The 13,342-nt window shown below is 51.6% G+C and overlaps 1 protein-coding gene and 1 long non-coding RNA gene across 3 annotated transcripts in view; one reads left to right on the top strand and one right to left on the bottom strand.

Moving 5' to 3' along the window:
- The window catches only part of AGPAT3 (1-acylglycerol-3-phosphate O-acyltransferase 3), a 99,303-nt gene that overhangs the window by 22,222 nt on the left and 63,739 nt on the right, over positions 1 to 13,342 (bottom strand). For both annotated transcript variants that reach the window (XM_058523206.1, XM_058523207.1), the window contains one exon: positions 2,605 to 2,831. In XM_058523206.1, the coding sequence (XP_058379189.1) occupies positions 2,605 to 2,782 (178 nt within the window). In that variant the 5' untranslated portion in view covers positions 2,783 to 2,831. The remainder of the gene's footprint in view (positions 1 to 2,604; positions 2,832 to 13,342) is intronic.
- On the top strand, positions 8,189 to 10,637 carry LOC131392922 (uncharacterized). The gene is made up of 3 exons (XR_009215809.1): positions 8,189 to 8,310; positions 8,604 to 8,669; positions 9,955 to 10,637. It is a non-coding gene; the product is annotated as an uncharacterized LOC131392922 (long non-coding RNA).

Below are 13,342 nucleotides of genomic sequence, written 5' to 3'. Positions count from 1 at the left end.
CAAGGTCGCCTTGCTGGATGTGGAGTTCTGGGCTAACGGTCGCCTCCTCTCAGGGTGGAGGTGTTCCTTGTTGTTGTGCCCAGTCTGCTGTCTGTCATCTTCATAGGCACCAGCTCTCCCGTCTGGGTGTTTTAAGATCTCCTCTTTGTCTCTGTGGCATGTGATTTTGCTGTGATGGGTCTAAGTGTGGATTTCTGTTTATTTACCCTGCTTGGGACACATTAGCATCCCAGAGCTACAAAATCCTGTTTTTCATCAGTTCAGGAAAATTCTCACCTCATCTTTTCCAATGTTGCTTCTCCTTCCTCGCTCCTTCTGGGACAGGAGGCCAAGACCTACTTCATATAAACACAGACCTTCTCATCCTTTCCTGACTTCTAACTCCTATTTCATGTTTTCATCTGTCACTCCACCGCACTCTGGACGCCCGCTTCATGTTTATGTCTGGTTTATGCGGCCTCTCATCAGCTGTGTCTAACCTGATGTAAAATTCATTCATTAAGTTTTTACTTTAAAAAATATTCTACAATGATGATTTTCATTTATAGAAGTTCTATCTGGTTCTTTTTCAAATGTGGTCACTTTGGGTAGTCTTTCATCAAAATCTGCTGTTGTATGTTTGCTGTTTTTCATTGTTAGCTCATATTTGACTATCTTAATCTGTGTGCTTCTTTGGGCCTGTACCCAGGATATATTCGTGTTTGCCTCTGCTGAGTCCAAGGGGCACTTCAATCTGCTCCCCCTCGCCATCCCTCGGGCATCCTGGTTTAGAGCCAGTCCCCTTCCTACAGCTGCCCAGGCTGGGGCTCTTGAGAGGCAGTGTCAATATTCCATTTCAGCGCCACCTCCTTTCTACTAAAGGGATGGGGGACAGGGCTGAGAGATTTCCTTTATGTACTATGAACCCAGCAATGCATTTAAAGCCAGTTTTACCCAGGATTTAGCTGTTTTGTAGTGTTTTAACCTCAGAATACTGCTGATAAATGGTCTATAATTTAGATTTTATTAATTGGTATGTACCCTTTTGGTATGTATTCACCTTACCCAGTAATACTCATGAATAACTCCTTGGTATGTTTTATATGATAGGATTTCTAATTCTCCCTTCCCGCAAAAAAGTGGACTTTTATTTAGGAAAAAACTCCTGGGAACTGAAGCTATTACACGTTTAAGGCAAGCTGAAAGTAAAGACTAGGCTGCTGTTCTGTTCAGAGGCTGTGGGAATCCTGTGCAGACGGCTCAGCCGACACCGGCAGCCTCCTCAGCCGCCTTCTCTCATCTGCCCCTGAACTGGGAGGGGTAACGGAGACCGTGGGACATAAAATGTGTATTATTTTCTCTTTATTATAAAGAAATATGTTCTTATGCTTAAAAACCTAAGCAGCACAACAGCATGAAATAAAAAGCAAAAGTCCCCGCCTTCCTCCACTCCCTGGACAGTCACCGTGTTCTTGTTCATCCTTTCAGGATTTTTCTGTGCATGCACAGCACATATGAGTGTATACACATCACACGCATGTTGTCTTTAAAAATAAACAAACAAATGGTAGCATACTACATACTTTGTTGTATACCTTCCTTTTTCACTTAAAAATATATTTTGAAGATGGTTCTCTGTCAGTGAGGAGAGACTGCCCTTGTTTTCCTTATGGCTGCATAGGATTCCATGGATATACCACAATTAGTCTCCACTAACGGCATTTAGGGTGCCACCAGTTCTGTGCTAATAAAAAAAAATGATAAAATGAGAATATCTGTACATATATGCACTTTTGCAGATATCTCTCTAGGTTACATTCTTATTTTGTGGCATAATTGGGTCAAAAATCATAACCGTTTAAACTGTTGAGAGCTACTGGCAAACTGTTTTTTAAAGATGTACCTAATTGCACCCTCTAACCCACGGTGGCTCAGAGCCCCCCGTGTCAACCGTGGGTCTCGCCATCAAGTCTCTGTCCACCTGACAGCTGAAGACTGATTTTATATGTACAAATACACACACATACACAAGTACACAGAGAAAGCAGATACATCTACACACATATGTTTAATTAAGAGGGGGAAAGAGAGTCCTTTTCTTTCAGATACTGAAATATTCACAAGTGAAATGACGGGCCACCTGAGGTTCGTTCATAATACTCTGGTGTCGGGGTAGCTGGTGGCAAGGGGAAACAAGCCTGGTCATGTCCTGGGAGCTGTTGGAGCTGGGTGATGGCGTACCGAGTTTATTATTCTCTTTATTTCTATTTGTTTTCAAACATCCGAAGTACTATGTTAAACCATACGATATTGCCATCTCTATGGGTCTAAATGGTCAAATGTTGGAAAGTCACAAGGTTCTACCTAACGAGAGTTTGGGGTTGAGCGTCTTTCCACATGTCTGCTGGCTGGGAATAAACCTTTAGCGCTTCTGAGCAGCCCTCAGTCCCCGGTCTGGGGGACGAAGCCAGGCCCATTATCTTCCTGTCACACCGTCATAAGCATTCACCCCCCCCCCAGGAGCCCCCATGTGGGACTGGTTTGGGATCACCTAGCAGAAGGGTCTGCTTTCCTTACCTGCTCCCAGGACCCCACCTCCCAGCGTGCGCAGCGGGCAATACTCACGGCTCCAGAGCGAGTAGGCGAGGCGACAGTTGAGCCGGCGGTACAGCTGCTTGTTCAGGGGCCAGAGGACTAGTGTGCATAGCTGGACGGAGTTGATGACCAGCCCGCTCACCACGAAGACGAACCCGATGAGGAGGTGCACGATGAACTGCGTCTTCAGGTAGGCGAGCAGGCCCATGGTCGCTACTCAGTAGCGAGTGCAAGGTCCTTCACTGAGAACAGCCGTCCTGGAAGGGACGGGACAGCGTCAGGAGATGGGCCGGGATCCAGGGCCGGGGGCTGCAGGCGGTCCTCACACAGAGCCCCAGATCAGGAGTGCCCGAGAGCAAGCAGCTTGCCCACCAGGCACTTGGGGACCTCTCCCTTCTGAAAGTAACATACAGGGTAGATGGGTGAAGTGACACACACGTCATTCATACACGCATCACGCACACTCACAGCACGCACATACCAGACACACACACACACTGCCACAGACATACCCATGCATACAGGAAAGGAAGAAAGAAAAGACTAGAAGGAATGAATCCAAGTATTAGTAGTGATTATCTTGAGGGAAAAGCATTACAGGTAATTTTTATTTTATTTTTTTAGCATCTTATTTAAAAGATCAAAACTGCACATGAAATCTTTATAAAGACAGATCCATAATACCTCAACCAATGCCTTTTAATTGCCAAGCTGTTGTGCACTTTTTTAAGCTGAAAGGCTTTTGTTTTGGTTCTAACACAAAAGTGGTGACTCCCTTAAGAACTTATCCAGTTTTTTCCCCCTTTTCAACTCGCATTTCTTGGTTTCAAAGGTGAAGCCAGAAGCTCACATTTCCTGATTGTGCTTGTTCTGTGAGCCACCCTATAATCCCATGTGGACAGAGACCAGCCGGAAGCTGTGATTCAAATTCAGGCCTGGCCCGTGACGCCCCCACCCCCTGTGCTGCCCGTTGTGGACGCTGCAGACCCGGTCCTCTGGGAAGGTGCCCCGTGGGCTCTCTTTGGTGGTGGGGAGTGGAGCAGGCCCTGGAGAGTGATGAAGGCTCCCCCTACAATCCAGGGTGGCCCTGCTTCACGTCATGTGCTGAGCACACCTGGGGGCACAGGGACGGCTGCCCACAGTGGTTTGAAAACGTGTCTGCGAACGCTCCGCTCCTCCCTTCAGAAGGCGGAGCCTGACTCCCTTGCTGAACGTGGGCTGGACACAGGGATCCGCTCCTAACGAATGGACCGTGCCAGAAATGATACAACAGGATTTCCGAGGCTGAGCTAGACCAGGGGCGGCTTCCGCCCAGCTCTTGGTCCCCGCCTGGTTGGCTCTGGGAAGCCGGCCGTCGCGTCAGGACAACACTCGAGCAGCGGGTCCCGCGTGTGGATGAAGCTGGGACCTCGCGCCAGGGGAAGGGGCCGCAGTGGAAGCGGATCCTCTGGGCTCAGCCAAGCCCGCAGAGGCCCACAGCCCTGTGAGTGACCCCGACCCACCCAGCCGGTTGTGTCTGAAGTACTGACCCCGAGAAACTGAGGGTGAGGAATGTGTGGTGCTGTCTTGTGCCACTCTGTGCTGGGCCATTTGTTACAGAGCAACAAAAATCTAATTCATTACTCAGGCGAGTAGCGTAACTAACACACTGCTCTGAGAGGAAAGGAAAGAAAAGGCAACGGGGTAGCAAAGACGCTTCTTAGGTGCTGGGGTCCGGTGCAGACACTTCCCACATACCATACCCTGAACTCGCACACACCCTGTGAGTGGACACTCACATTGCCCCATTCGACAGGTGAGCAGAGGAAGCACAGAAAGGTTAAGGGGCTTGTTCAGGGTCACACAGTGAGCAGCAGGAGAGCCGGATTCTGATCCAGACAGTGAGACCTGAGCCCTTGCTCCCTCCATGGGGCCCTCTACGGTGGGCTCCCCTCTGTAAGGCAGAGTCTCAGGCCCAGCCCAAGGCGGCACCTCTTCTGGCACTAGAGACACTGGCTTTGACCAGACCTGGCATGGCCACACATCACCCGGCACCCGGCCGGCTCTCTGCACCCCAGTGCTGCTGGAGACCGGCTCTACTCCCACCTCTACGGTCCTGGGTGGGGGTGCATGCTTTGCCACCAGGGCCAGAATAACCAGGGTCCCCAGGAGCCAGCCTGCAGACTGGGACATTAGCTGTGATGCTTTTAAAAACACATTCCCAAGTTCCACGCTGGACCTGCTGATTCCATCGTAGGGCATGAAGTACAAGAATCCGATTTCAAAACCAACTTCCTTGAGGTACAGCTAACACACAACTCACAGGCACGCACTGAACGTGCGCATGCGTCTGTGTGGACGTGGGCCTTCATCCAGGAATCTACTTTAACCACCGTCCTCAGGGTTGGGAAGCGGCCAGCGCCTGGTCTGTCCCCGAGTCTGGCCTAGTCCATCCACAGAACCCCAGGGAGCTGCAGCTGCTCTCGACGCGAGTTTCTCACAGCCGCCCACTGCACACCGCAGGATGGGCCAGCCTCCACCTGCCAGGCCCCAAAGTCACCCTGACATGGCTCTTCTCCCAGGTGAGAGGGGCAGTTGGCATCCTCTGAGGCCCCGGGGTGCTCACCCAGGTTGCCGTATTTATTCAGGGTGATGGGAAAAGGCGAAGAGCTGGGTGCTGGGCCTTTTCTCAAGGGAACCCCCATGTGAACCCTGTCTTCACACGTCAGACGCACAAATCACCCCATCCCGTTCATGTGGCGCCTTTCATTCACACTCAGACGCTGTTGCTGGGGAGCAAGGAAGCCTGAGCCTGTTTCTCAGTCCCTCCATTAGATAAAGATGGATTGTTCCAGAAGCCTGGCACCTGCACAGCCTGGTTCTGAGGGTGAGGCGGCTGCCTCCTGGGTTTGTGGCCCCTGTACAAGCCGCCAAGACCCCACCTCCTCAGGGCAGAGGACGAGCCGCACTTAGCACCTGAGGGGAGACACGGGTGGCGTAGCCTCCTCGGCACAAAAGGGACAGAATGGACTGCTGGCCAGTCGGAGAGGGGGGGTGGGCCAGGGGCTCAGCAAGGCTGTGCAGAACACGGCTCCACAGCAGGTACCCGCACCGAGCAGCAACACGACACTTGGCTCTAAACATGTCCTCCAGGACACAACCCCAGGCCCTTGGGGGCAGCCGGCCAGAGTTCTGTGGGGCGGGAAGGGCTGGGGACCCAAACCAACCCTCCCCCCCAGCTCTCACCTTCCGAGAAGGGGACCCTTGGTGGTTCTGACACTGTCCCTCCAGGTGCTTTTGCTGCTAATTCCGAGCCTGTGGTTCCTGTCGCCAAGCTGCTCGAGGCTCAGGGCCGCGTGGTGAAGGGCAGAGCGGGGAACCAGGAGCCTGTGGACCAGCTCCCCACCATCTCACGAGGGGCCTGGCCCCGCCAGCTGGGCACTGCCCTGGCCACTCTCAGACTCGACTCTGGTGCCTCTTATTAAGGGTGAATTGTATCCCCTCAAAAAGATATGTTGGGGTCCTAACCCCCAGTACCTCAGAATGTGGCTGTATCTGGAAATATGGTCTTTACAAAGGTAATCAAGTTAAATGAGGTCATTAGGGTGGGCCCTAATCCCGTATGACTGGCAGGTATCCTTTTAAGAAGAGGAGATCAGGACACAGACACACAGAGGGGCGACGGCATGAGGACACAGGGAGAAGATGGCGTCTACAAGCAGATTCTCCTTCACAGCCCTCAGAGGGAACCTGCCCTGTGGACACCTGGCTCTCGGGCTTCCAGCCTCCAGACTGTGAGACAAGAGATGTCTGTTGTTTAAGCCCCCAGCCTGTGGTGCTTTGTCACGGCCGCCCTAACAAGTGAACACACCTCTCTTACAAACATCCAGGCCTCTTCATTCCCAGATCCTGTAATTCTGGAAGTACACAGGACCCTTCCCATGTCCTGCTTAAACTTGGCCCTGCTGTCCAGGCGGCCCAGGGCCTGCCAGCGAACCTGGCCCGGCCCCACTGTGCTCAAGGGCAGACCCCCTCAGTCCCCTGCACCTGCCTCAGGGTCCATCACCAGACGCCCCTAGAACCCTCTCTCTCCAGCAGTGGTCCCTTTGTCCCTCCTCCTCAAGAACTAGCTAGTCAGATGGTCTGACCTTCGGATCTTCCCAGGCACCCCCCCACCTTTCCCGAAACCGCCATATTTCCAACAAAGCCTTTCCACAGAAAGAGAAATTGAAGTTGAGAGTCCACCATCCTCCACACTATCCACAGTGGCGGCAAGGTGCCTCCATTTCTTCACTCTATGCAGAGAAGGGAATGGCTTTCTTTGCGTGTGGAGGGCTGCTATTTCATCTACACATGGGCTCAATGTCTGTCCATCCATCTGTGTGCCTTTCACGCCTCTGCCAACAGTGTCTAAACCCCACAGGCAGGGGAGCAGCACGGCATCTGAAACTGCACCATCATCCTAAAACAACAGCAAGTGCCATCCACGGCGCTGGAGCAGGAGCCACCCAGCACTGTGGGGCACCACTTCAGGTGACCCGCTGCCCTGGTTCCCGAAATCCAGGGAGAAGGTGCAGCCGTTGATGACCACTCTGGGACCAATCACCCCTTGTGACTGTGCTCAGAGCCCTGCAGCCTCCCCTTGCTCTCTCTGAGCGGTCTTTCTGAGAGCAGCTCTAACCTTGAGCAGATGGCGGCTGGGAAGGGAGAAGACATTAAATATGCCAAAAGTGCATCATTTCTGATGTTCTAGATGGGATGTCTGAAGTACAGGATAAAAGGAACTGTTCAGGTGTATGTGGATTTCAACGATCCAAATTCAAAGTCCATAATGAAAGAGAACCAAGAAATGGCTGTTACTTTCCCTCTTTCCTTCTTTCTCTCCCTCTGTCCCATACACCCACCCATCGACACAGGACCCTTCCCACGTCCTGCTTAGACTTGGCCCCTGCCCATCCACTGACCCATCCATCCACCCATCTACCCTTTCCTCCTTCCATCCATTTACCAATCTACCCATCCATCCACCCACCCACCCACCCATCTATCCATCCATCCATTCATCCATCCACCCACCTACCTACCCACCCATCCACCCATCCACCTATCCATCATCCTATATTTGAGTGCCTATATGTGCAGTGTGCAGAGCAGACCTGGTCTGCTATGACGCGGCAGAACGGAAAGGGCATGCTGGTTGACTACAGGGCAGGATACTGGGGCTGAGCCCTAGGTTTTTGGTTTGTGTATGAATAGTTCTGTTGTTTCCAAGTCAGGAAACTCTGGAGGAGAAAGTCTGAACAGGACTGACTGGTGGAGACGAAGGACAGTAGGGAGATAACACCATATCAAATATTTTTAAAGTATCTTAAAATAATTTAGGTGGCAACGTTTACTGTTTAGAACATAGCCCAGAACCAGGAATAACCCCCGATGCCTGCTGAGCTGTCAGCCTAGGTATTACTAGTGAAGGGCACACCCTTTACTCACAGCAGGGCTCCTCAGCTCCCAGCGGCCCCTCCCTACTCCTGCTTTAAGCACAGCTGGGACCAGCGTGACTGGGCGGTCCCCTGGCCCACAGCCAATCTGAAGCGCCAGACGAGAACAGAGGGAAAGGCGGACGCTGGAGGCAGACATCCTGCTGACCGTGGCACACGGGGCAGTGGCAAGCCTGTGACCTGAGACGGCACCACCTCAGAGGGTCCCAGTGCTGGAGAGCAGGTTGGCAGACCCTGCGGCCCTTCGATGACATCACAGGTGAGAACATAATGCAGCAATTGTCCCCCTGACCCCACACAGTGCAGAGAGAAAGGGCTGGATCACACTCCCTGGGTTATTTAAGAAGGCTGGGAAGCAGGAAGGTATTTCCACAAGTCCAACTAAAATTTTAGATTAGACAAACATGATCCTGTTTTTGTGGTTTAAAGGGGCCAACTTCAGTTCTTGGGTAAATTCACTTATAGGGACTACCTTATCTTTCAATAAGGCTGAAAAAACATTACTTTTTTTTTTTGGCTAATAATCATCTGTTGCCCTTCCAACCTCATCAGCATTTGGAATCACCAAGAGGTCTAGAGATCGAGCAGGAGAAGTGAAATCATCACTATTCGCAGATGGTAAGTTTGTATCCTATAGACCCAAGAGAACCCACTGTCACCAAAATGCTACTATAAACCATAAGAGATCACAGTCATGTTGAAAGGAATAAAATTAACACAATGTACAGAAATCAACATTCTACTAATGTTCAATAACTAGTCCCTAACTGAAGTAATAGAAGAGACTAAGACAATAGAGAAGTTTCTTTCTTTCTGACTTACCAGCTCCAGGTCACTGGCCCCAGGTGGTCATTTGGGACAATGGAGCAACCTAGGAAGCCATGCACTGAAGATGGGGGAGCTCCCAGCATGTGATCCCAGCTCCCAGGCTCCTGGGAGCTCTGCCCCCCATGGTCACCTGGGGCCCAGAATGCTGGGAGCTCCCCTATCTTCAATGCATAGCTTCTACGTTGCTTCACTGTCCTTCTCTAGCAGGCAGAAAGGGGGAGAATTGGAAGCCCAGGACTAGGGATTCCTCTAAAGCAAATGGTGTGCAAGCTCACAGTCCAAGCGCTTAGTGACCAGAAGGAAGACACAGCCCCATCGAGCGTCCAGGCAGCCAGGGGAGCGCGGCCCAGTGGGCACGCTCCACGTGCACATGTAAAATGGAAGGCGTGGTGGAGGAGAAGACCCCGGGCACATTTGCAATAAAAAGACAAAACACCTAGTCACAAACTTCACAGGAAATAAACAAAGTCTATACAAGGAAGCCTGAGAACATCCTGAAAGATATAAAAGCAGAACTAAACAAATGGAAAACATAGGCAGCAACAATCGCCCTCCCCGTGCTCACGCCCAAGCAGCAGCTGCCAGCCCTCCCATCAAGATGCAGAGTCAGGCCCCCCGGCCCCTGGAACCGGGGCTGGCTTCAGGGCTCACCCCAGAACTAGAATGCATGGGAGTGATGTCATACGCTCCGAGCCTGTGCCTTCAGAGGCCTTGCAGCTTCTCCCACACCCTCTGGGCCACCAAGTGAGGAAGCTCGGGCTAGCCCACCCAAAGATGGGCCACATGGAGCAGAAACGGACCCACAGCGCCAGGCAGGCCGACTGCAGCCACAGGAATGACCCCAGGGGAGACCAGCAGAACCACTCTGCTGAGTCCAGCCCAAACAGCTGACCCACGGGACTGTAAGCCAATAAAATGGCTTTTAAATTGGCTAAATGGCAATAAAATGGTTGCTTTAAATTGCTACATTTTGAGGTGGTTGGTTAGATATGAATACATAAATGATACACCAACCCTTCTTTATAAGTTAATTTATAAATGTAATTGAATCCTAATTAAAATATCTCACCCCCAGAACTAGACATGCAGCTTCTACAGTTCACATGGAAAAGCAAACAGGAAAGAAAGGCCGTGAAAAGAATGAAGGAATAGCCCTAAAAGACTTCATGACATACTGCAAAGCCTTGCTAATTAAATGAGCGTGGTCCTGGCCTGTGAACAGACTCGCAGACCCGTGAGACAGACCAGAGTCACCAGTGTGCCGACCATGAGGGCCGTCTGGAGGCCCTGGGCACCTGGAACAAGTGTGACCTGCAGACCCTGGGTGGGGACTTGGAATCCATGTGCACTGAGCATTGCTACAGGCTAAGCAAACAGCACACCACACACAGGTAACCACTCTCCATTGTATTTGTGTTTAGTCGAGTTTGTATTTCTATTGTATTTAGATACTGTTACACTAAATAGAATACAGAATTAACTTAAAACCATTACTGGGCTCATGGGAATCCTTTAGTGTTACATAATTTCTCCATCAACTGGTATAGTCAAATCGATGCTGGCCCTGATATCAGTTCCTCTATATTAAACCAAGCATATATGAGGTTAAAACCAAAAGCACTCATCCTTTTTCCCTGTTTCTCTAAGTTACATTCACATGTAGATATTGGTTGTGTTACAAATTATTAAAAGCCTGGGTGGCCTCAAGCTAGGCTCACACTGATGTTTTGGCTAATTACCAGTTCTTGAGGTTTGTCACAGGGAAACTGATATCAAGAAGCTAAAGCTTCTCAGACCTCAACTCCTTGGCTTCCTGGCACCAGAATCCACCATCCACCGCAGAGACACAGATGGCTGAAGGACACCCACCTGTGATTCCCTTATCTCACCCTCCTCCTCCCTGCCGGCAGCCTCACAAGGCCAAACGCAGGCTGGTGGGAAAGTGCTGACCAGGAAGGCCACAGGCTCCCCCTCCCTACAAGCAGTTACATTCCTCATAACCTTTAAACCCATTGCCTCCCATCTTTCGGGGAGACAGGACAAATTGGAGAGCTCTTGTCTCCCGGCTGACGTCACCCAAGGTAAAAATTCTTTCCTTGCCATAAGCCTGGTGTTCTAGCTTTATTTGGCCCCTCTTGCGTGGCGGGTAAAGAACCTGGGTATGTATCCGGTAACAAAATGACATATCAAACCACCCCTCAGGCCTTGATAACAGAACTCTGCCTTTGGAGCATGGGGTCACTGTGGGCTCCCTCCCACCACCTGGTTCCTGATGCGAGAGCTCTGCTATTGCAGCAGTGCCCATTCTGGGAGTGGAGCCCCTGCCCCAGATCTCAGCCACAAAGGTAACCTTACCCCCAATTCCAGCAACTGATCCAGAGATGGGCATGCAGCCCAGTTCCAGGCAGTGGGACATCGGGGAGCAGTCTGCAGGGGCTTCCAGGAAGGCGTTTGCTTTCTTAAGGTGAGACAATCCCTCTAGCACTGCCCCTTTGCCCTTCCGCCCTCTTGGAGTGAGGGAGGGGCGTCTGAGGTGGAACAGCCAACTCAGGGGCATCAAGCGACAAGCCTGAGGACAAGGACCCCACGGTGGGCAGAAGTGGAAGAGATGGGTCCTCCACGGCACCAGTGAGCAGCTGCGACCATGCCGGCGGCTGCCCCCTTCAAGAGGCAGAGAGGACAAGAGTCGCTGGTATTTAAACCACCATTTCTGGGACTTACAGCCAAAATCCCTCCTGGGGCACCACCATCGTTTCTGTTACTGTTACTCCCAGATGTCTGGCAGACAATACATTGGTGCTCGGTCAAAGTTTGCTAAAGGATGACTCATCTTTACTATACATACATTTGTGACAAACAGCAGCATGACTTCTTAATCTCGTGCCACTCACATGTCATTACGAGCCGCCTCAGTGAGAAGTTTCCTGAAAGAACAAGGTGACAGGAGAGGCCGTGCAGCACTGTACCTGACAGTCTCTCTGAGAATCGCAACATCCTGTCAAACACGCAACAGGCCAGGCCAGGCGGCTAGAAGGAGGTGACTGGACTCAGGAGAAAGGAAACTGCCGATGTTTCTGATCTCGCTGGAGACATGTGGGGGCATCATTCCAGGTAGTAAAGGTCAAACAAATAACTCTGGGTGGCCTGGGTTGAGGGCAGGAGCCATGCACAGCCAGCACCCATCCTGACCGCAGGCTACTGGAGGAGCCACGTGGATCAGGGGGTCCCTGGGGCGCCAGGCCACTTCTGAAGGAGGCAAGAAGCCCCCAGCCAGGTGCCATCTGAGAAGGGAATGAGAACCACAGACAAGGACCAGGATAGCAGAGAGCTGTCACTTCCCCAGTGTGTCTGCCTCTGGGACTGTCTCCACTGCAGAAACGTGGACCCTGGCAGGGAGGGGGTGGCTGGGCAAGGAGAGTGTGAGGCCAGCGCCAGCCTGTGGACAGTGAGGGCATGGGGCAGAATCCTTGGGACAGAGAGGGCCATGGTGCCACCAGACAAGAGGCAACTGTGAAGGACCTCCAGGGCCCCTCACACCCCACCTACCCCAATTCCCTGAGCTCCAGAATCTTTTGTCTTTTTGAGGTTGTTCTGATGGTTCCACCAGCTTGAGTAGTGGCGATGTTTGTGGCGGGAGGTGGGAGGGTGTGCAAAGCTCCTAGGCCTGATGACTGCACAATAGACTGTGACAAGCATCTGGGCCTGCAGGACACAGCAGTGCTCCTCACACCAAGGAGGCTCGCGGGGCCACAGCAGAAGATGCTCTCCAACCTGGGCCGATTGTGGGACCGAGTCCCAAAACACACACCCATGCACATGCACACATATGCACACACACATGCACTCACACACAGGCACACGCACACACGAAAAGTCACAGCTAAGCTGACTTGGATGTAATCTTGTGACAATGAACTGCCCACTATAATAATGACATTTCACTCAGAGAAACAGATGGGTGTTTCTCTATAATTATTTATATTATTTCCTCTCTCTCTATACATAATTATATTTTTTGCTCTATAATTATTCAATAAGTTGGTTGTTAATGCACTTTTCTACACATACATTATATTTCACAATTTAAAAAGTGACATCAGAGTTCTGGCTTCCCCTTGGGAATGCAGAGAGCTCGTCACGCCCACTCTAGGACAAGAATAAAGCCAGACAAATTGCAGTTCATGACTTTTCTTGACCCCATCAGAGATCTGAGGTGACAGGACAACCAACTACCAGCAAATCTGGGGCAGATGGTCACCTGTCTGGAGATGGCACTGAGCCTGGGTCCCTGGGGCAGCTGCGGACGTTGGTAGCAGGAGCTCCGCCAGAACAGCTGAGACCTGGGGGAGCCATGCGGCCGGGAGACTGTGAGCCCCAGAGCTGCTGGCGGGGCTCACCTCCTGCAGGCTTTTCCTCCATTACCCCGCCCATCCCTCCCCTACCAGGCGTTACGGGGATGCGGT

Source organism: Diceros bicornis, chromosome 27, assembly GCF_020826845.1.
Source record: "Diceros bicornis minor isolate mBicDic1 chromosome 27, mDicBic1.mat.cur, whole genome shotgun sequence".
NCBI lineage: Eukaryota > Metazoa > Chordata > Mammalia > Perissodactyla > Rhinocerotidae > Diceros > Diceros bicornis.
This window is presented reverse-complemented; position numbering and strand designations above follow the sequence as displayed.